Below are 19,785 nucleotides of genomic sequence, written 5' to 3' on the forward strand. Positions count from 1 at the left end.
CATTGAATTGTGCAAGAAAATGAAACCAATGTTTATCTTCTTAAAACCGAAACCCGAAGATGGAGCCAGGTCAATTGCAAACGAAGCCTTAATTTAACAAACGACATTATATTATCGGTTGATATTCACAGCGCCCTCAACGTCCAAGGTTGTTATGTTACATATTCTCTACCAAAATGGCGTTTTACGGTGAGCAACTTAACTTTACTCTCAATTGAATGTTACATTTCTTGGCATTAAACTTTAATGTAAGGTCTTACAGTTAGCTTTTCCATTTACTGATAGTTGCTAGACCGGAAATGTGCAGTAAAGTACTTGTGGAAAAAGTTGTCGTGGTTGTGAATTTCATTTTTTCGTCAGTAAAAAAGGATTTTCCTAACGAAGTGGCTATCGTTACGGCAGTCGTTGTTTAGCGCCTTCTACGATACTTTTTTGATACGCACGCAGGTATATAATTATTTTTTTCCACACGTTTTAGCGAGCAGTGCGACAGCTTTGTCGATAGAGGGTAAGATTTTGCACCGCGAGGTTGCAGGTACGAATCTCAGTTTTGCACTCGAATTTTTTTTCCTTTTCTAACCCGAGGCTTTGGAAGATTTTTTTTAAAAGGGAAATAAGGTCCGAATTTCATAACGTTCAAATTCACTTTGTTCCTTCTAATTTTATATTTTCTTGTCATGTTTTTATAAAAGTTGCAGTCTACCGTAACGATAGAATTAGAAAATGGGAAATGCGTTACGGCTGCCGTAACAATAGCCACTGCATTTTCCTAAAAAAGCACGCTGTCCTTTTCTACGCACTAAATTTGTGTGTGACAACATGCGCGCGTTGCAAGCGTCACCTGCGCAGATAATGGTTGGAGGGTCGAGGTCGATAATACATGTTGTAGGCCTACAGTCGTTTTCCTAGTTCTGGATTTTTCCTAGTTCAGGATAGCTTCAGATAAAACCTAAGAGCAACTATAGAATGCAGGGCCACTCCGGAAAGTTTTTTTTTTGTAGTTGGAAATTGGATGCGATGTGAGGAGTGGGGTCGTTGAGTAGATGGCACTCTTTTGAGAACAAAGCAATATTGGTAATGGTATGAGACTTCTCCTATGCGTATGCGTACGCATCTCGTGTACGCGGGTATGAACGTAGATGTATGAAAAAAATAGAAGGCGGTATAAAGAGTGAATGAGCGTGAAGTAAATTGTTATCAATAGAGGGCGCTATAGGGAGTGAATTATTGACAAGTACGTAGTATATATACCGAGTGAGACGTCTTGGATGCATGGATGCGCGGATGCGCGGATGGATGTGATGAGCATGAAGTCATCAAGAGAGGGCGCTTTATTTACCCCAGGACCCTCGTCCCATATGTTACCCTAGTCCGAGTAACTTGGACCCAACTTATCGCCTTTTTTAACATTTGGACATGGTCTGGCGATAGTAAGGTCCAAGCTAATACCGAGACCTAGACAACACAGTCCCAAAAACCAACATTTTCCAACAAAAAACATCAGATTTCACCTTCAAAACGGCCTCCAAATTACTAGATATGTCACCTGAGGTACAAGTAGACATAGATGATTAAGATGGTTGTACTTAAGTTTATTTACGATCCGGAAAAAAAGTGAAATTTTCCGTTCAATTCTGAAGACCCCCTCTGCCTAGGTTGTCGTTGTTGTGCTCACGTTCAAAACTGCATGATAATGGCGTCTGACCTCGACCTCATGCAAATGTCTGGACGGCGCGCTTGCGCATAATGCACTGCATGAACGGCAGATTCCCCTGCGCCACGCCGACGACTGTTTCCTGATGTAGAGCGCCAGCCATGCGCCTGGCTAGCCAGCGCGACTCCTAGGCGTACCGCGAACTTACACAGCACTCTACATCAGGAAACAGTCGTCGGCGCGGCGCAGGGGAATCTGCTGTGCATGCAGTGCATTATGCGCAAGCGCGCCGTCACGACATTTGCATGAGGTCGAGGTCAGACGCCATTATCATGCAGTTTTGAACGTGAGCACAACAACGACAACCTAGGCAGAGGGGGTCTTCAGAATTGAACGGAAAATTTCACTTTTTTCCGGATCGTAAGTAAACTTAAGTACAACCATCTTAATTATCTATGTCTACTTGTACCTCAGGTGGCATATCTAGTAATTTGGAGGCCGTTTTGAAGGTGAAATCTGATGTTTTTTGTTGGAAAATGTTGGTTTTTGGGACTGTGTTGTCTAGGTCTCGGTATTAGCTTGGACCTTACTATTGCCAGACCATGTCCAAATGTTAAAAAAGGCGATAAGTTGGGTCCAAGTTACTCGGACTAATGTTACCCCAAATGATTTACCCTATAAGACATGTATTTCCCTATCTAAACCCAACCCCAACCTACCTATCATTCCGTCTTGGATGCGCGGATGCGGGGTGGGCATGAAGTAAATTTTAATCAATAGAGGGCGCTATAGAAAACTGACTGCGCATTCACGGCCACCAAGCCATGGATGCGCGGATATACATTGTAGAATGGAGTGGCCCTGTATTCTATAGATGTGCCAAAACCTACCTCTTTTTGATTAGTCTCCAATATTTTTTTTTCTGATGAAGTGCATTTTGAAAAGGAAAATGTAAGCTTCTTGATACACGAAGATCTTTTTGATAAAATCTTTAGAAGAGGAATTTCGGCCAGATTTCCGACTCGCACTTTGACTTGTTTGGACGGTTTGTAGAAAATCGCGGGAGCTGCAAATCGATGAAAAATTTTCTCCTCGGTCATGTCGGTACATCACTCGAACCGTGTGATTTCGAATATTGTGTTTATTCACTACAGTCGTATAAACTCTTCCATCGAATGTTTGTTGAATCAAAATAAGTTGTGGAGTCTCTAATTTTTGAAAATTCGCCAACGAATGACCATATGCATTTGACTTGTTCCGGATAGCGCGTGTACTTATTCGCCCCTTACGACCCAACCACATTTTCATAATGTGAGTAACCGATTTTGTGCGTCTTGTTTATCATACACAATGCATTTCTCTGGATGTCATCTTTGGTGCTCAGGTAGGTCTAGGTCTACTCTATCTACCATGGGGATAACAGTTATTAAACCTTTTCAGTAAGGTAATTACAGCCCAAGGAAACTCAACAGTACATCAAAAATGTAACGTGAGTAACCGTGGAATTGTCCTTTTGGATATGGCTAGCAGATATTTGCACTAATGTCGTAATGCCGTAGCACATTGTGTTTATTCTGTCCATTACCTGACTCCCTACTGTCTTTTACTAAGTAGAGGACCAAGTCAGCCAAAATCCATCAATCATACTGCTTCCAATACATGACATACCGGAATCCACCACTGAAGAACGGGTGAATATTGATGGACTTAGTACACATGGCTTTAAGTGACAAAAGCAGTACAGGAAGCTATGGGAATTCAATCAGATTTCAGTAGCCTTGCTTCAGGCCTCCAGGCCCAAGTCCATCATACTCCATCAAAATCTAGTCATTTCCTGCGGGACCAAGCTAGTGTTAATATCAAGGTTTTCATCGTCTTATGTGCTGATTGTTGTTTTTACTGTTTTATTTTACTGCTTTTACACCAGGAAAAACCATTTCATGTCTGTTTTAACTTACATGACTAATAAAATCTGACTCTGATTGCACACCTTGACAACTAAACCACATCAATTTATAGTCTTAACTGTAAATACACATTGCGTAGTTATGCAACAAGCTGTCTGAAATGATGCACTTTTTATTCATAACCGTGTATATTTAATCTCTACATCTTTGTCTTCTGTGCAGCTCGGCCGGTTGGCAGCTTTATGCTGAGGATGGGGCGGTTTGGGCTACTGCCAGCCAGGCAACTACCCACCACCTCACAGTCTGTGCGCTCCCTGTACGACCAGAAGCCATCTAGCCTTCCAGTGCAGACAAGTAACGCCACAAACAGCTTGAGGTATTGCACCGTTTTCTTGTAACTGTTGTTTGTGAAACTGATAAAGTCTGGAGAACAGACCAGTCATTGACCAGTTGATTTGTGACTTTCATTGCCCCTCAGCACTTACATTTACATATAGTAAACTCCGGCCAAGTCGACATCGAACAACTCGCCAAATTACTCAAGTCGGCATTGAAATAATTTTTATTTCCAAGTCGGCTTTTATGAGTCGCCATTTCACTCTAGTTAGCGTGTTACTCTCGGTCCCTTTCACAAAAAGCACAAGAAAATCCTTTGTGTAATCGGCATTCAAAAAATCATATACTGGCATCCACTTCCTGCACTGCAGTTGGCAACAAGAGTCGAGTGAAAAGTCACACACTGCTTTAAAGTGACGTCTGTTTATTGTTTGTTTATTGGCACGGCCCGTGATCGCTGCATCAGTGTTACGTTGCAGCCAAGCCACGTCTGAGCGTTGCGTGCACTTGGACAGATCCCGGACCTCTCTTGGCCAGCACATGCTTTGTTTCATGTTTCAAGCCCTGTTCGTTCCGTCTGAAAAATGGCTTCCAATTCCTGTTCAAAGAAACGGAAACTGGAGACAAAAACATACAAAGAAAAGTACAAGATCGTGAAGTTTTGTGAAGCCAATCCTAGGATGAGAAAGGTGGATCTGGCTCAGAAGTTTGGCCTTCCTCGAGGAACCTTGTATGATATTTTGAAAAACAAGGACAAGATCATCGAAGCTGTGGAAAAACCTGATGCCAGGAAGGGCGGTATAAAGCGCGTCAAACAATTAACTTACGATGATGTGAACTCTGCCCTTATCGTGTGGTTTCGGCAGAAAACAAGTTTGCCGGATATTCGAATCGACGGTGAAATGTTGCTAGTGCAGGCACGGAAATTCGCCGCTGACCTTGGCCATGAGGAACCCGAGAAACTGAGCCCAAGTTGGATCGAGCGATTTAAGGCCCGCTGGGGAATCGGCCGAGTCCACAAAGCAGGTGAATCTGACGGTGTTGACAGGGCCGTTGTCACCGATTGGAAGGAAGGCAAATTGCAACAACTTCTAGAGAAATACCAGCCAGAGGACATTTATAATGCAGACGAAACTGGGCTCTTCTGGCAACTGCTCCCGGAGAACTCCCTTGGTTTCAAAGGGCAATCTCACCACAGGAGAAAAGAGATCAAAACTCGTATTACACTTCTCGTATGTGCCAATATGGATGGCTCAGACAAGCTACCCTTGTATGCCATTGGCAAGAATAAAAAACCACGCGCCTTCAAAAATGTATGTCATTTGCCCATCACCTACACTGCAAATAAGAAGGCTTGGATGACATCACATCTGTTCGACAAGTGGCTAAAAAATCTTGATGACCAGATGGGAAGTCAAGGAAGGAAAATCGCCATGGTCGTTGATAATTGCCCTGCCCATCCACAAAAAGAATATGAGAACATCAAACTCGTATTCCCGCCTCCAAACACCACAAGCTGCACCCAACCGATGAATGGTGGTGTGATCAAGAACCTGAAGACCCACTACCGAAGGATTCTTGCAGCGCATCGCCTGGAAGCAGCGAGGAGAAATTCTCCCTTCAAATGGGACCTCCTTGATGCACTCTTTGCTGTCAAGAATGCTTGGGGTCAGGTCACCCAAGCTACAATCGCAAACTGCTTCCGAGGAGTTGGCTTTGTATGCCCTGATGAGACAGGTCCGGCAGAAGCTCCATCTGCCGATGATGCCCCGCAGCTGTTAAGTGAAGGGGACGCACGCCAGTTCCGCAACATCTGGAACAGTCTGGCAGACATCTTCGGCCAGGATAGAATCCCATCTCTTGGGGACTATGTTGATATCGATGCAGAATGCGGCGGCAACACCCAGGAACTCACTGATGAGGACATCGTCAAGTTTGTGACGTCTGGGAATGTCACCTCGGATATGGATGCGGAAGGTGCTAAATCCAACGGAAGTGCCAATGAGGTCCCTAGCGAGCCTGCACCGCCTCCTTCTATCCATGAGGCTTTCAAAGCTCTTGATGTTATCAGGCGCTTTGCTCTGTCATCAGAAGTTCTCCCGGCCAGCCTGATCGATTTTGGCGACCGCGTGGAAACGTTCCTTGTGGCTGAGATGCCCAAGAGAATGAAACAGTCACAAATCACTGATTTCTTCTGAATGGACAATACGTAGAACTTTCCGAGGGCGAGTCAATCACATACATGTACATGTACATAATTTATATGTAGAATCTCTCATATTTTAGGTAGGTTTAGACGAACAGTTTTCAATTTAATAGAGGCTTCCCATTCATAATATGAATGTTTGAATTTACAAATGGTGGAGATTGTGAAGTCAAATTTACTAATGTTATCAGACTTTTCAACTTTGCCCACTTGCAAGAAATTCATCTGAAACTTTTTTGTGTAATTTACGAAGTTCAAAAAAAGAAAGTATATCAAGGCATAAATGAAAACGAAGGAAAAATATTCCGGTGATGAATTTTTATTTTATAGCTGTTCATAGTGCAGCAGATAACTGTAAAAATCTTTCAAATGTGGATACAAGTACCAAAATCGACACAAATACTCCTAAGGTATAAACTCTTTTGAAAAATCTCATTAGCCACTTGAATTTTAGAAATGGCCGCCATTTTCCAAGATGGCCGCCATTCCTGCATAAACACCTACATGTATTTTACTACAAAATTTTTTACCCACTTGACTGATTTTGATAGTTTTGCTACTGAATCCTATATATGTTTTGACGCTGGGGAAGTCAAATTTACAACTCCACAACTTCTACAGAGCTTCTTTGTGCCATTTCTAACAAAGAATGTGAAAATGTATACATAAAACGCCGGATAATTGGGCAGAGGAGAGGGGAAGAGATGTACTCGGTGCTGCAACCTGGGGGTTTGTGTAGGTCATGGCAGGGAGATGAAGTGCAAGCCCAAGCCGTTTCAGTAGTGCCATTGGAGTGGGTATGCAGCCCAGACAACTATCTCTTTGTCTTCAACAGCAAGTAACTGTTCCTGTCACTCCGATCCCTGTTCCCACCAGCCCTGAATCCGCTCCCCCTCAGTGGAAGAATTTGGCTCTGACCACTGACAAGAGGAGCTGGTTGTCAATGCCACAGGATGTGTCAACCTCAGTCGGGTCTACTTCACCCCGGCCCATAGTTGGCGTCGGTCACCCGAGCTGTTTATGACAGGCGCAAACGGCATTTCTATAAATGTTGCAGACGACGTACAAGATCTATTGCTCCGAAATTGTAGCCGTTCATCCAGGTTTCCAGGACGGTTCTTCAATTTCCGATTTCTCCCCCCCCCCCCCAGCCACCGAACACTCCTACTGTCATGGGGTCTTGCAAGCTCTCGCCCAGCCTCCTTTTGAACCTCTCGACCACGCTACTCTTATGAATGTTGCCTTGAAAACTGCCTTCCTCCTGATGGCAGATACAGCCCGCCGCCACAGCTCATCACATGAGTGAATTCCATGCCCTGACCATAAGTCAAGGACATTTGCATTTGGAGCCCCCATTGCTCTTTCCTCAAGAAGAACTAGTTTGTGATGTTCTCCCCGCCTTACATCTTCGTCCCTGACTTGAAATCCTTCTACTCTGTCCCGGAGGACAAGCACTGGTGTCCTGTCCTGACCTGACCCTCAAGTGGTAGGCCTGCCTTCATTGGACTTCACCAATCTGCGGTGACCAACAGGCTCTTTTTATAACTACGGTTTCACCGCCTCGTCCAGCATCCCGCGATAATCACTCGCTGGGTCGTTACGGCAATATGACTCGCATCCCCTGACTGGCCTATCCTGAAGTACAAGCCCAAGAAGTTTGCTGCATGGCGACCTCTTGGGGCGTTTTCAAAGGAGTGCCTCTAGCAGATACCATACTAGCGGCATATTGGAAATCCTCCAACACCTTTGATCACCTCTTAGTATCTCAAGAATGTGCTGAAAGGCGACAGCAGAACCAGTCGTGCAGCCTATACTGCCTCAGCGGTGTATTCGGATCCAGTTCCTCCTTCCCTGGTGCCCCACAGTACCAACCAGTGATGGCTTAACCCATTATGGTAAGAGCCGATTCATATACGTTTGACTTTATTGGGTTTTATCTGTTGGCTTATGGCTCATGCTTCCTAGTTGCCCGCCTTCCACATTGTACTCTCTCATGTCATACGCTAACCCACCTACCTAAAACAGTGCTATTCTGCATATGTAGTGTAGTCCTGCACATATGCGCTCTGTCCATTTCGGGGGTCGTCTTATTGAACGATGTAGTCAATGTTACTTACCACTCACGCATTTAATTCGTAACTATACACGTACAGTAAACACCCTGGCCAAGTTGGTACTCTTGGGACCTGGAAATTTGTGACGACTTACGCAAAAGCCAACATCTGCTGTAAGTCTTCATTTTGCCGACTTACTTGAATGGCCTTTTAGCACGCATGATTCATTGCACTAATTGGCTTCGATTTACCCAGGTAAACTTAACTTAATGCTTGAGTTGAATCCAGCAAATTAATCCTCAAATGTTATCATTATGTTTTGGGTAGAGACAGTGAAGACCATGTGTACAGAATAGTAATACATGTACATTTTTTTACATGTACGTGCTCAGTTGCGAAATAAATGCGTGCGTGGTATACCACGCACGCATTGACTGCATCATTGCAGGTATTGACTGTATCAAAATGGACAGAGTGTATGCGTACAGACTAGAGGGGGTACTGGTATTGATATGCTCACGATGCATATGCAGTAGGAAACCCTTTGGCTTGGCTGTGCAGCGACACGGATGCAGAGATCACGGGCTGTGCCAAACCACTTTTCACTTGACACTTCTTGCCATTCGCAGTACAGGGACTTGATGCCAATGTATGATTTCTTTAATGCCGACTTACACAAAGGATTTTGTTATGCTTTTTATGGAAAGGGGACCTAGAGTAAAACCACGACTTGAGCGAAATGGCGACTTATAAAAGCCGACTTAGAAATACAAAAATCAATGGAAATGCATTACAGACAACCAGGACTTTAGTCAGACGGCTGACTTGAGCGATTTGACGAGTTGTACGATGTCGACTTGGCTGGAGTTTACTGTACATGTAGAAAGCACACCTGGTCTCCACTATAACAATGCTACATTGAACCGACAGTATGATCAATACCCCAGCTCAAGATGATAGAAATCGAGGATTAATTTGCAGGAATCAACTCAAGCATTAAGGAGATAAACCAGGGTAAATTGAAGCAAATTAGTGCAATGAAGCATACATGTATGTGTAGAGGCCATTCATGTACATTGTAAGTCGGCAAAATGACAACTTACAGCAGATGTCGGCATTCGCGTAAGTCGTCACAAATTTCCGGGTCCCAAGAGTGCCGACTTGGCCGAGTTTACTGTAAAGTGTGAACATCGTCACAAAAAAACCCTCAGGGTCCATGCTCCCTGCTGTATATATTGCACAGTTTTTAATAGTCGAGGTAGCCATGGATCAAAAATACATCCAAAGTTTGGTCACAATCAAATCACTTGTCAATTCACAAGTCCAGTCACAGGAAGCAGAGAATGCACAATGTAATTGACTCAGGATTTACTCGTGACTGACTCGTCATTGATTCGTGACTGACTCATGACTGACTCACGACTGATTGGCGACTGATTCGCGACTGACTCGGGACTGACTCGCGACTGACTCGCGACTGACTCGGGACTGATTCGGGACTGATTCGCGACTGATTCACGACTGATTCGCGACTGACTTGGGACCGACTCGGGACTGACTCGAGACTGACTCGGGACCGACTCGGGACCGACTCGGGACCGACTCGGGACCGACTCGGGACCGACTCGGGACCGACTCGGGACCGACTCGGGACCGACTCGGGACCGACTCGGGACCGACTCGGGACCGACTCGGGACCGACTCGGGACCGCCTCGGGACCGCCTCGGGACCGACTCGGGACCGACTCGGGACTGACTCACAATCAAATCACTTGTCACAATCAAATCACTTGTCAATTCACAAGTCCAGTCACAGGAAGCAGGGAATGCACAATGTAATTGACTCGGGATTTACTCGTGACTGACTCGTCATTGACTCGTGACTGACTCATGACTGACTCACGACTGATTGGCGACTGATTCGGGACTGACTCGGGACTGACTCAGGACTGACTCACGACTGACTCGGGACTGATTCGCGACTGATTCACGACTGATTCGCGACTGACTCGGGACCGACTCGGGACTGACTCGAAACTGACTCGGGACTGACTCGGGACCGACTCGGGACCGACTCGGGACCGACTCGGGACCGACTCGGGACCGACTCGGGACCGACTCGGGACCGACTCGGGACCGACTCGGGACCGACTCGGGACCGACTCGGGACCGACTCGGGACCGACTCGGGACCGACTCGGGACCGACTCGGGACCGACTCATGACTGACTCGAGGCTGACTCGTGATTGACTTGTAATGGAGACGTGATAAACTATCACAAGTGTCTTGAGTACAACACTGCATTGCAGTATGCATGGTTTTTTAAAACTGAGCAATACAACTAACCTAGGCCACTGGCCTAGTGCAACCACTGTCCAAGAACTTGAATTCAATTCAGTCTTACTTTGGTTAATTTGTGTCCTCATCTCCTATCAGCCTGGTGCCCTACAGACAAAAGAGTTCGTCACCGGTCCCTGTCCCTAAGGACAGTAAAGCAGAGGTGGTGGTCGCCAAGATGGACGATCTCATCAATTGGGCCAGAAGGGTATGCAAATGATGTTTTCTTTTCTTAACTGGAGTGACCTTTTGGTCTTGAGCCCAATTCATGAAGCTGCTAAGCACAAAAATTATTTGCTTAGCAAAAACAGGATACCAGCCAAAACGCTACATGTATGTATATCGATTGTGACTTGTTCTCAGATGGCTCTGTGCAAAGTGCACAAATAGTAGTGCTCTTTTTTTTTTTGCTTAACGGGTCCACAAATTTTGGTTCTGGTGCGTCCAACTCCAGATCATGAGTAAAGTCTGGACAGTTTACCCATTCCTATAGGTCGAAAGCCCATCACGTGGTCGCTTTTAAACAGTCGATAAAGATTTGGCTGGCTGGTCTTAAACACTTTCCCAGTGTCACCTGAAATTTGGACCCCTATGAAATCCAGTGCCAGCACCGTTTTATTGGTTAAACATTCAGAATCCTCACGTAGGCATGCGCAATACTACCAGTGAGTCAGTATTTCATAGTCCTAAATTCAAACTACACCGGTACATCTGCGTTCTGCGTGACATCACGCAGTACGGGCGATGTGCGCGCCAATCTCCATAAAAGGAGTTGTTTACCAGAGGGCCCTACCATTTTATTGCTAGAGGGGTGTTTTGTTGAACAAAATCATTAGAAATGTATCATTTTTTACTTTTGTTGACTCTTGTGACCGAAAAGTGTTTTTTTTTTAGACTGAAAAGGTATTTATGAATGTGGATGAACAAGTGCTTGGTCGGTATTAAACACTATGTTTAAGACTGGTTGGAGTCTGGATGCTGATAATTACCCTCGGCTCTGTTAATTATCAGCATCCAGACTCCAACCGGTCTATACCTCCCAATCACAGATTTATTCCCTTATTTATCAAACATGGCACACGTGTGTTTGCTTTCAGAGTTCCCTGTGGCCCATGCTGTTTGGCCTAGCCTGCTGTGCGGTGGAGATGATGCATATGGCAGCACCGCGCTACGACATGGACCGTTTTGGCGTGGTGTTCCGCGCCAGTCCCCGACAGGCGGACGTAATGATCGTTGCCGGCACTCTGACGAACAAGATGGCACCAGCGCTTAGGAAAGTGTACGATCAGATGCCTGAACCAAGATGGGTCATTTCTATGGGAAGGTAATATACCAATTATTTGTTGTATTTGTGATAGAGTAATTTCAACGAAAGAAGAGAACTGACATTTTGTATCCGTAATAATGTTTGAAACCATTTGCTATCGCATATGCTTCATTCGGTGAAAAAAATCATATAGGTACATTTCTTGAATTGAAATGCTTTCAATAATTTCTGTATTCTTTATTTGTTAATTTTTCTTTTGAATATTGTTTCTAACGACAATGAAACTGACCCTTTTTTTCAGCTGTGCCAATGGCGGGGGTTACTACCATTACTCTTACGCTGTCGTCCGAGGCTGCGATAGGATTGTTCCTGTTGATATCTATGTACCAGGTATGATAGGTATCCATGTTTGTATTCATTCAATAATTGATATACTTACAGTATAGAAGACAAAGATATTTGCTGACTGTTCAAATCCAAGGGCAGAGTAATTGCAAAAAATTGTCAACAATTGGACAAATGATATGAAGCCTGTAAATATGTGAATCCTAAATTTACTTACTTTAAAGAACTTCAAATTTGACAAATGGAAATGAGTTGTTTACATTTGGGTATTTTCTTGGACACTATGCAGGTTATTTTGGACACCCTGATAAATCTTTTTTTTCCAATTGCAAGTTTAGATGACCAATTTTCAAATGCTGGGCAAATTTCAGTTTTTACTGCCCTTTCTGTGTTTGAGGTAACTTCCTTCAAGTCTACTTTATTTGAACCGTATTTGGAGAATTTTCTAACCTCCTATTGTTTTCTCAATAATCCAGTCTTAACATAAACCTCTACTCTAGTCTTTGTAGAAATTCCGAATGTGATTTTCTGATTTAACTGCAATTGAATTTAATTCAGTATTTATTCACGTAAAAAACACCCACAAAATTGGAGCTCAATGGCAATTCATCTAAAAAAATATCGAGTGAAATTATCCTGAATATGAATAGAGCCTGTAGCAGTTTCAGATAACAAAAGTTACAGATATTGTTGCTACAGTGAAGAGAACGCAGGGGCACGGATGAGCCGATAATGAACGCCTCTTGACTAGCACAGGTGTATGCAGCTGGCTGCACGTGGTGGCCGGCTGCATGACCATGACAGTCAGACACATCTGCAATGATCTGAGTAGCAAAGGTCAACTCAGCTTGGCATACAGGCTCTTACAGTACACGTAGTCAAGTCAAACCACAACTTAAATCACACCTCGGGTCACAATTAACTTTGGATGAACAACGACCAAGAAATGTCTCTGTCATAGTGCATTTGAATAGCTTGACATTTGATTTTGAGAGTACCAGAGATGACACGTCCATCACAAGTCCATCAGTAGTCCATCAAAAGTCCATCACAAGTCCATCACATGTCCCTCACAAGTCCCTCACAAGTCCCTCACAAGTCCATCACAAGTCCACCATGACTCCATCACAAGTCCATCACGAGTAAATCACAGGTCCAAGGGAATGCTTTTGCCGAAGCTCCTTTGAATAGCTTGCGAGTTGAATAAGGACTGGAGGTCCCGTGATGGACTTAATACAGGGACTTACAAATGTATGATGTACTCGACTACATCCCTGGGATTATAGTGTCTGACTCATGTGCGATGGTACATGGTGCTTGTGTTCTTGGGCAAGACACTTGACCACAATTGCCTCTCTTCATCCAGTAGTATCAAAGGTTACATGCATATTACGCTGATCTCGTGTTGCAGCAGAAAAATGGCCTTGCAGTCTGAAGAACAGGGGTAGTAGTTGTGAAGTGGTCTGAGATATTGGTAGGACATGTAACGACTTGTGAGAAGTTGACGTCGGTTCAGCTCACAGAATGATCGTGTTGTTCAGAAGAAGGTACTTCAAAATGATAAGAGAGTGCTATGTGGTGCCTGGGTGTATGTACGTGGCTCCGGCAATATTGAACCATGCCGTATTTTTTCTCATCATTATGCAGGATGCCCACCTACTGCCGAGGCCCTGCTCTACGGCGTTCTCCAGCTACAGAAGAAAATCAAACGAGCTCAGAACATCACCATGTGGTATCGCAAATAGATTGGTATCCTGTACCGGACCTAACAATCCTTGGCTTTGGTCACAGAAGGAAGTAGCAAGACGCCATCTCATAAAATCTGCTAAGCGAGCCAATTTCAAGGAGCTTGCCTCAGCAGAAATATTGCTAAGCACATTTATGTGCTAAGCAGAAATCTGCCGGGAACCAGTGACAGGCAGTATGAATCCCATGATGATTTGGCTGGTAACCTGTTTTTGCTAAGCGAATATTTTCTGTGCTTAACAAATTTCTGTGCTGGGCTAGTCCATTCACAGTTCACTGAGCTATGAAATTGACCGATAGAATCACGTCAGTGAGCTTGTGAAATATTGTCCAGTTACATGTATGCGCAAAATCTGAGGCAAACAAAACTCAACGTACAAAAGTTCCATAGGGTTGTCCACGGGGCATGGCTAACTCGCAAACGGCGATGGGTCAATTGGGCCCAGGAGAGTCCTATTTAGATAAAGCGGGGCACCAACCAAATTATAGTGTTTAGTGTATTGCGTGTGACTGGTTCTCAGCAATTTTACACTTGGAAAGTTCATCTTTCGTGTTACTATAGGTGTTTTCGAAACTTTTGCTTCGTCCTGGTCTTAAGTTGTCTCCGAATTCTGAATCGCTGAGAGGCAAATTTACCAAGTGAAAATATTCCAACTTTTGGCTTCATATCAACCGATTGAATGTTTCTGAAGCATAACAGGCACCAAAATGAAGCTGGAGTTCCCGGAGTTGGGGCCTCATATCTCCTTAAGCCAAAGACGAAGACAGGGTTTCGAAACGGCCCTCAGTTGATAATAAAATTGACCCAAGCATATTCCTGTTTCCCAGAAATTGATGAGCTACATTGGGACTGTGGGTAGGGCACTTATAATTTTTTTTTTTTTTTTTTAGTCATTATACTTAAAGATTTGTTAGGTCTCGGTTTCAGATACATGTGTGTGTGCAAAGCAGATGATTGTTTTGCATTGTAAATAGATTAAGATATACTTCGTATAAAATAAGATCTTTTGGACGTGCTATTCATATTGCATTTGACTTTCTGTAACATTAGTTAGGAATTCCAAATTTTTAAGGTTTGCCTTTGCCATTGTATGCATTTGATTAAAAAAAACCCCAGAAAACATGTCTGCATGCTCAAATCTCCCGTGTTGACATTTCAGTGCAGTAAAAATGTGTGTAATTTAATTTATTAAAGCTACAGATATCCCTTTGGTTATTAATTTGAACCAAAGCAAGATTTGCTGTGAATTTAGTTCAATGCCCGAAATTCTAATTTCCTTGGCGAGTAACCTTTATTTTCATTTTCAAGAGTGATCTTGTTTTGTTTTGCAAAGGTCTATCCATTCATCAACACTTCCTGTATAATAAAAGAATTGTGTAATTGCATGGTACGATTTGTAAGGGGTGATTTTTTATTTCATTTTAGCATTAAGACATCTGTGTAAGATTTGAGGCTTTGCATGGTGGGGTATCGGTATCGTTTCGGGTTTTGCGGTAACACCATGTGGTAATAACTACTGCTTAGAAGATATTAGTTCTGAGAAGAACTTGTCCTGCTTATTATCAACTTGCTAAGTAGTTTTTTTTTTGTTCTGTTTAGAACAGTCCTGCTGTAAGTTCTAAAAGAACTTGTCTTTGGTCTCAACGTTTCGACTAGCCTGCTCTAGTCATCGTCAGGAGACTGTGACTAGAGCAGGCTAGTCGAAACGTTGAGACCAAAGACAAGTTCTTTTAGAACTTACAGCAGGACTGTTCTAAACAGAACAAAAAAAAAACTACTTAGCAAGTTGATAATAAGCAGGACAAGTTCTTCTCAGAACTAATATCTTCTAAGCAGTAGTTATTACCACATGGTGTTACCGCAAAACCCGAAACGATAAAGACATCTGTGGTTATTATCAAACTTTCAGCAACCTAGGAGTACAATAAATGAGCATTCAATAACAATTTGACTGAAAAATGCTGCGGTTGTGAAGTCGTTAGGCCAAAAAAAAAAAGTCTCCGGTTTCTGGTATGCGCGCGCGTCGCCGTAGCCATGCGCGTCGGCAAAATGAAAAATTTGAAGCACATTTGAAGCAAACAAGTCGGGTAAAAAAAAAAAAAAGCCGCGTCGCCGCACCACTTTTTGGACAAGCTCCATACCAGAAACTTTTTTTTTTTGGCCTTAGTTGGTCTTGTGCATGCAGAAACATTTGAAGCAAGATATGTGAGGTAGGAGAACCCCTTTTGTGTTGGTTATTGTGTTTCCTGAATTCTTTTGAGATATGGGAGTGCATTAGGCAACGATAGTCTAGAGTGTGTATAGGGACACTGGGGGTACCCCTTTGTCTCAAATCATGCACGGCATATGCAGAAAGTGATTTCTGCTCTATCCGTTGATTACAATTTAAAAAACTCTGAATTAGATTTTGGCAAATTTTCTCATTTCGTCAGGGCAGGTCTGAAATTGTCTTGAACACTAAAATAAGAAGCAAATACACAATGCGGTACTTGTCAATAAAAAGGCTCTTGTGGCCCATTTTATTAATCTTTTTCGTCATCATCATCATCATCATCGCTAATTACAAAGTCCAACAGCCCTAAACACCAATCATCTCTGCATCCACGGCGGGTCTACTTGAGTGGGATGAATCGAGAGGAATGGGTGGCACCGATACCGGGTCGGCCGTGCTTGACTGGCTTGTAGGTGATGCTGAACTCTCCTAGGTAGTGGCCGATCATGTCAGGCTAGGGGAGAAAAGAAAAAATACTAACGTATTAATGTCCGTGTCAGGGGGGGGGGGGGGGGAGACATTTTATGTTCCGATCTGATTTTACCCAGGGTAAACAAGTATAAATAAACAAACAATCTAAGGACGGCCTGAGCAGGAATGTAGAGAAATTTACAACATTACTGTAGCAGCCCTTATTACAACATTACTGTAGCAGTAAATCATTAAAGCGCTTCATATTTAGGTATCCATGTAGCGATTTTACCAAATATTTCAATGTAGCCTATGTTTTGAAAATAAAACTCTCGGAATCCCAAACCCTGCTTTTTAATATCTGACATCACCAGCACATGATTTATTTTGTGCCACGCCTTAATGTGTGGAGTGATGTTTAGCAGACAATTTTTTTACCAATTCAATGAAAATCGATGTAGTGTACATGCAATATGTCAACTTTTTGACTTGAGGAAAGGAAAAATCTTTGATCTCCATTAATCGTGCCTAGGAAAAAGAAGTCATTCACAGAAGGAAATTTGGAATACGACCAAGACTTCAAAAGCTCTCCCAAATTGAGCTATGAAGTGTATGAAGCAAGAATGTCTCTACAAGTGTACTAAACTTCAGAATAACTGGATTTCCGAGATCAAAGGGTGAGAAAGGAAGGGTCGGTTGCCGCAGAATATACCTCCTCACTGTCAGATGGCTAAAACAAAAATCACGCCATTCTATCTTTAAAATTTTTTTACATTTGAACATTACAAAACTAAACGGACAGTTACAGCCCTGAACATGACCCACCTTGACCTCCACCTGGTTGAAGGTCTTGCCCTGGTACACGCCCACGATGCTGCCCACCATCTCCGGCACGATGATCATGTTCCTGAGATGGGTCTTGACCACCTCGGGTTTCTCCATCGGGGGAGCCTCCTTCTTGGCCTTGCGGAGCTTCTTGATGAGGGCCATGGGCTTGCGCTTCAGGCCACGGTTGTACTTACGGCGGGCCCGGCAGCAAAACAGCTCCATCAGCTGCTCGCTGTTTGTGAAGAAAAAAAAGGAGTTTTCTTATTGTCGATACTTTCCGTAAGATCTTTCAAGAACCACCGGGTGGTTTTGGAGTATTTTGGATAAGCTTGAGCAAGTCCATTTTGGAATAAAAAAGAATTCCGACCTTAGAATTTGCAATTTTGGCTCGACATTTTTGTCCCTCAAAGAATGAATTCCAGACACTTCTAGTACATGATAAATGATCAGGTTTGAAAGGGAAAACCACCATAAATGACCTTGCATAAACTAATCCAGTGCTACAGTTCATTAAGGACATTATGGAGGTTTTCCCAATTTCTACATTTTTTTTTCTCCATCTGGGTAAATTTTGAAGTTGATTCAGAATCCATTCCAAAAATGATAAAGTCGCCTGAGCCAAATTTTGAAACAAATAAGCAAGGTAGACTTTTGCCCATTGTTGCTTTTACATGTGTAAAGTCTGTAAGGCCAAGTAAAAAAACAGAACCAGTTTCACGTCCAGCTTTTTAAAAAAAATGACAGAGGCGGGCGCTTTTCTTCCTCTTTTTTTCCCCCTGAAATCATCTTTCCCCACAATCGTCTTAGACGACGGCTGGATTCTTCCATTTTCTCGACTTTTTTTTTTTTTCTGATAGAAAATTGTGTCCAAAGGAGCCGTGACCCTTTCTACATAACTACACTTTTGTTGGAAACAAATACAAAGAGAATATATAGGCAATATATTTTCAAAATACACTGCAAATTTATGAATTAAAAAGAAAAGGGGAAAAAAAGGGAGAGTAGGGAAAAGGAAGCGACAGGTACAAGAAACTTGTTTACTTGTTTTCTTGGCCTAACCCATGGACTAGCAACTCACTTGTTCATGTCCAGTAGCTGTTCCAGGTCCACACCTCGGTAGGTGTACTTCCTGAAGGTACGCTTCTTCTTAACCTCACCTTGAGCGGCGTCAGCCTGCAAAGACAGCAGAAATAAGTCATGGTTTAACAAATTGACAAACAAAACAGGTCCACATACTGGACAGGCCCCATATCCTTGGCCCCACTTCTACCCGTGTAGGCACGTTACGTCCCAATTATGGCGATTGTGTAGTGTAGGGTCCATCTTTAGTTTTGATCAAATTAGAGTCCAGGGTGTTTTTTTATCATTCCAAAATGACTTTTTCAATGTCTATGACATCATTATTTGTAATTTTGTTTAGTTAGACAAATGCAATTTTTCTTACACGTTTTACGGTTGGTGCCATGCGAATCGACGTAATTTTTCATGTGACACTGTGATTGCCAGCTTTATTTTTATTTCACCAGAAGGAAGCACGGGGAAGTCCTAATTTTTGACAAAAGTTGGGATGCCTGGGTAAGTGAACCCACATGCCAAGTATGAGCCGGAAGGATTTCCATGAATTTTAAATTTTTTTTTATCAATAACCGACCTTTTGGGCTGACGTATGTATGGCCCTAACTTAAGCACAGAGTCTACTCCATTGCAGGGCCAAAAATAGGGCTGACCAAGAGCCAAAGACCCTGAAGTTGAATACTTGTAGGCCTAATACTAGGTCAGGGAACGTTACCAGACGGTTGACTAAAAGTTAAACCACTGCACGTAGATGGTGATCACTGCGATGCACCGTGATTCACCCTGAACATGCTGAATCATAGTGAAAGTGCAAAACCACATTGACATTGATTCGCATGGCACCAAATGATCAACTAATAAGACAACTGCATTTTCTACCAAAAGATAGGCCAACTGTTCCAAATATAACCAAATAAGAATAAGATCCCAAGGATTAGGCTTAAAACGAAAAGACTGCTTAAGGTTGGATGCAGAAGTCATTCTGGAATGACAAAAACACTCCGCCTAGCCTCCGGATCATTTTTGGATATCAGCTCTACACGTACATTGTACACATCTCATTAGTAATTTCCGACACAAGTTTACATCCAAATATGTATAAAAAAATGCAGGTTAGGTTAAAATAATGAGCAGATGTTCAACAGAAACATCTTAATTTTCAATTTAACTGAAAAGAGCAAGTGGATGTCGATTATAAATATGAGATTTTATGTGGATTTTAATGTTTTTATTCTTCCATACCATCTTGTATCGAGAGTATACAGCAAAAGGCCAAATAAGACGCCCTCTGTTGACGCTTTTTTTTATTGAGGGCGCGCGCCTAGTCATCATGCGGCCGATCGCAAT

General features: G+C 43.1%; 3 protein-coding genes across 3 annotated transcripts; 2 read left to right on the forward strand and 1 right to left on the reverse strand.

The window, feature by feature from the left end:
• The first annotated feature begins 87 nt into the window (after positions 1-87).
• On the forward strand, positions 88-15,255 carry LOC119744268 (NADH-quinone oxidoreductase subunit B-like). The gene is made up of 6 exons (XM_038220129.1): positions 88-189; positions 3,784-3,937; positions 10,594-10,702; positions 11,592-11,818; positions 12,063-12,151; positions 13,754-15,255. Exons 1-6 carry the CDS (start codon positions 177-179, stop codon positions 13,849-13,851), a joined length of 690 nt encoding a protein of 229 aa, XP_038076057.1. The 5' UTR covers positions 88-176; the 3' UTR covers positions 13,852-15,255.
• Positions 4,333-7,997, forward strand: LOC119744266 (tigger transposable element-derived protein 4-like). The gene has a single exon (XM_038220126.1). The coding sequence runs from the start codon at positions 4,482-4,484 to the stop codon at positions 6,093-6,095; it is 1,614 nt and encodes a 537-aa protein (XP_038076054.1). The 5' UTR covers positions 4,333-4,481; the 3' UTR covers positions 6,096-7,997.
• Positions 15,256-16,338: 1,083 nt separating the features above from the next.
• On the reverse strand, positions 16,339-19,785 carry LOC119744269 (40S ribosomal protein S15-like). Its single transcript, XM_038220130.1, has 4 exons — positions 19,681-19,785; positions 18,443-18,537; positions 17,362-17,596; positions 16,339-16,579 (listed from the first exon to the last, which is right to left on the reverse strand). Exons 1-4 carry the CDS (start codon positions 19,768-19,770, stop codon positions 16,466-16,468), a joined length of 534 nt encoding a protein of 177 aa, XP_038076058.1. The 5' UTR covers positions 19,771-19,785; the 3' UTR covers positions 16,339-16,465.

Source organism: Patiria miniata, unplaced genomic scaffold (assembly GCF_015706575.1).
Source record: "Patiria miniata isolate m_02_andy unplaced genomic scaffold, ASM1570657v1 HiC_scaffold_7, whole genome shotgun sequence".
NCBI classification, from domain to species: domain Eukaryota; kingdom Metazoa; phylum Echinodermata; class Asteroidea; order Valvatida; family Asterinidae; genus Patiria; species Patiria miniata.

Bases quoted from the DNA above. Each gene is read 5' to 3' on its own strand.
- LOC119744266 (XM_038220126.1), top strand. From the start codon at position 4,482: ATGGCTTCCAATTCCTGTTCAAAGAAACGGAAACTGGAGACAAAAACA.
- LOC119744269 (XM_038220130.1), bottom strand. From the start codon at position 19,770: ATGATGACTAGGCGCGCGCCCTCAATAAAAAAAAGCGTCAACAGAGGG. The intron at 18,538-19,680 runs GTATGGAAGAAT...CTGTCTTTGCAG, and splicing joins TATACTCTCGATACAAGATG to GCTGACGCCGCTCAAGGTGA. The intron at 16,580-17,361 runs GTGGGTCATGTT...TTTCTCCCCTAG, and splicing joins TCAACCAGGTGGAGGTCAAG to CCTGACATGATCGGCCACTA.
- LOC119744268 (XM_038220129.1), top strand. The intron at 3,938-10,593 runs GTATTGCACCGT...ATCTCCTATCAG, and splicing joins AACGCCACAAACAGCTTGAG to CCTGGTGCCCTACAGACAAA. The intron at 12,152-13,753 runs GTATGATAGGTA...ATCATTATGCAG, and splicing joins TGTTGATATCTATGTACCAG to GATGCCCACCTACTGCCGAG.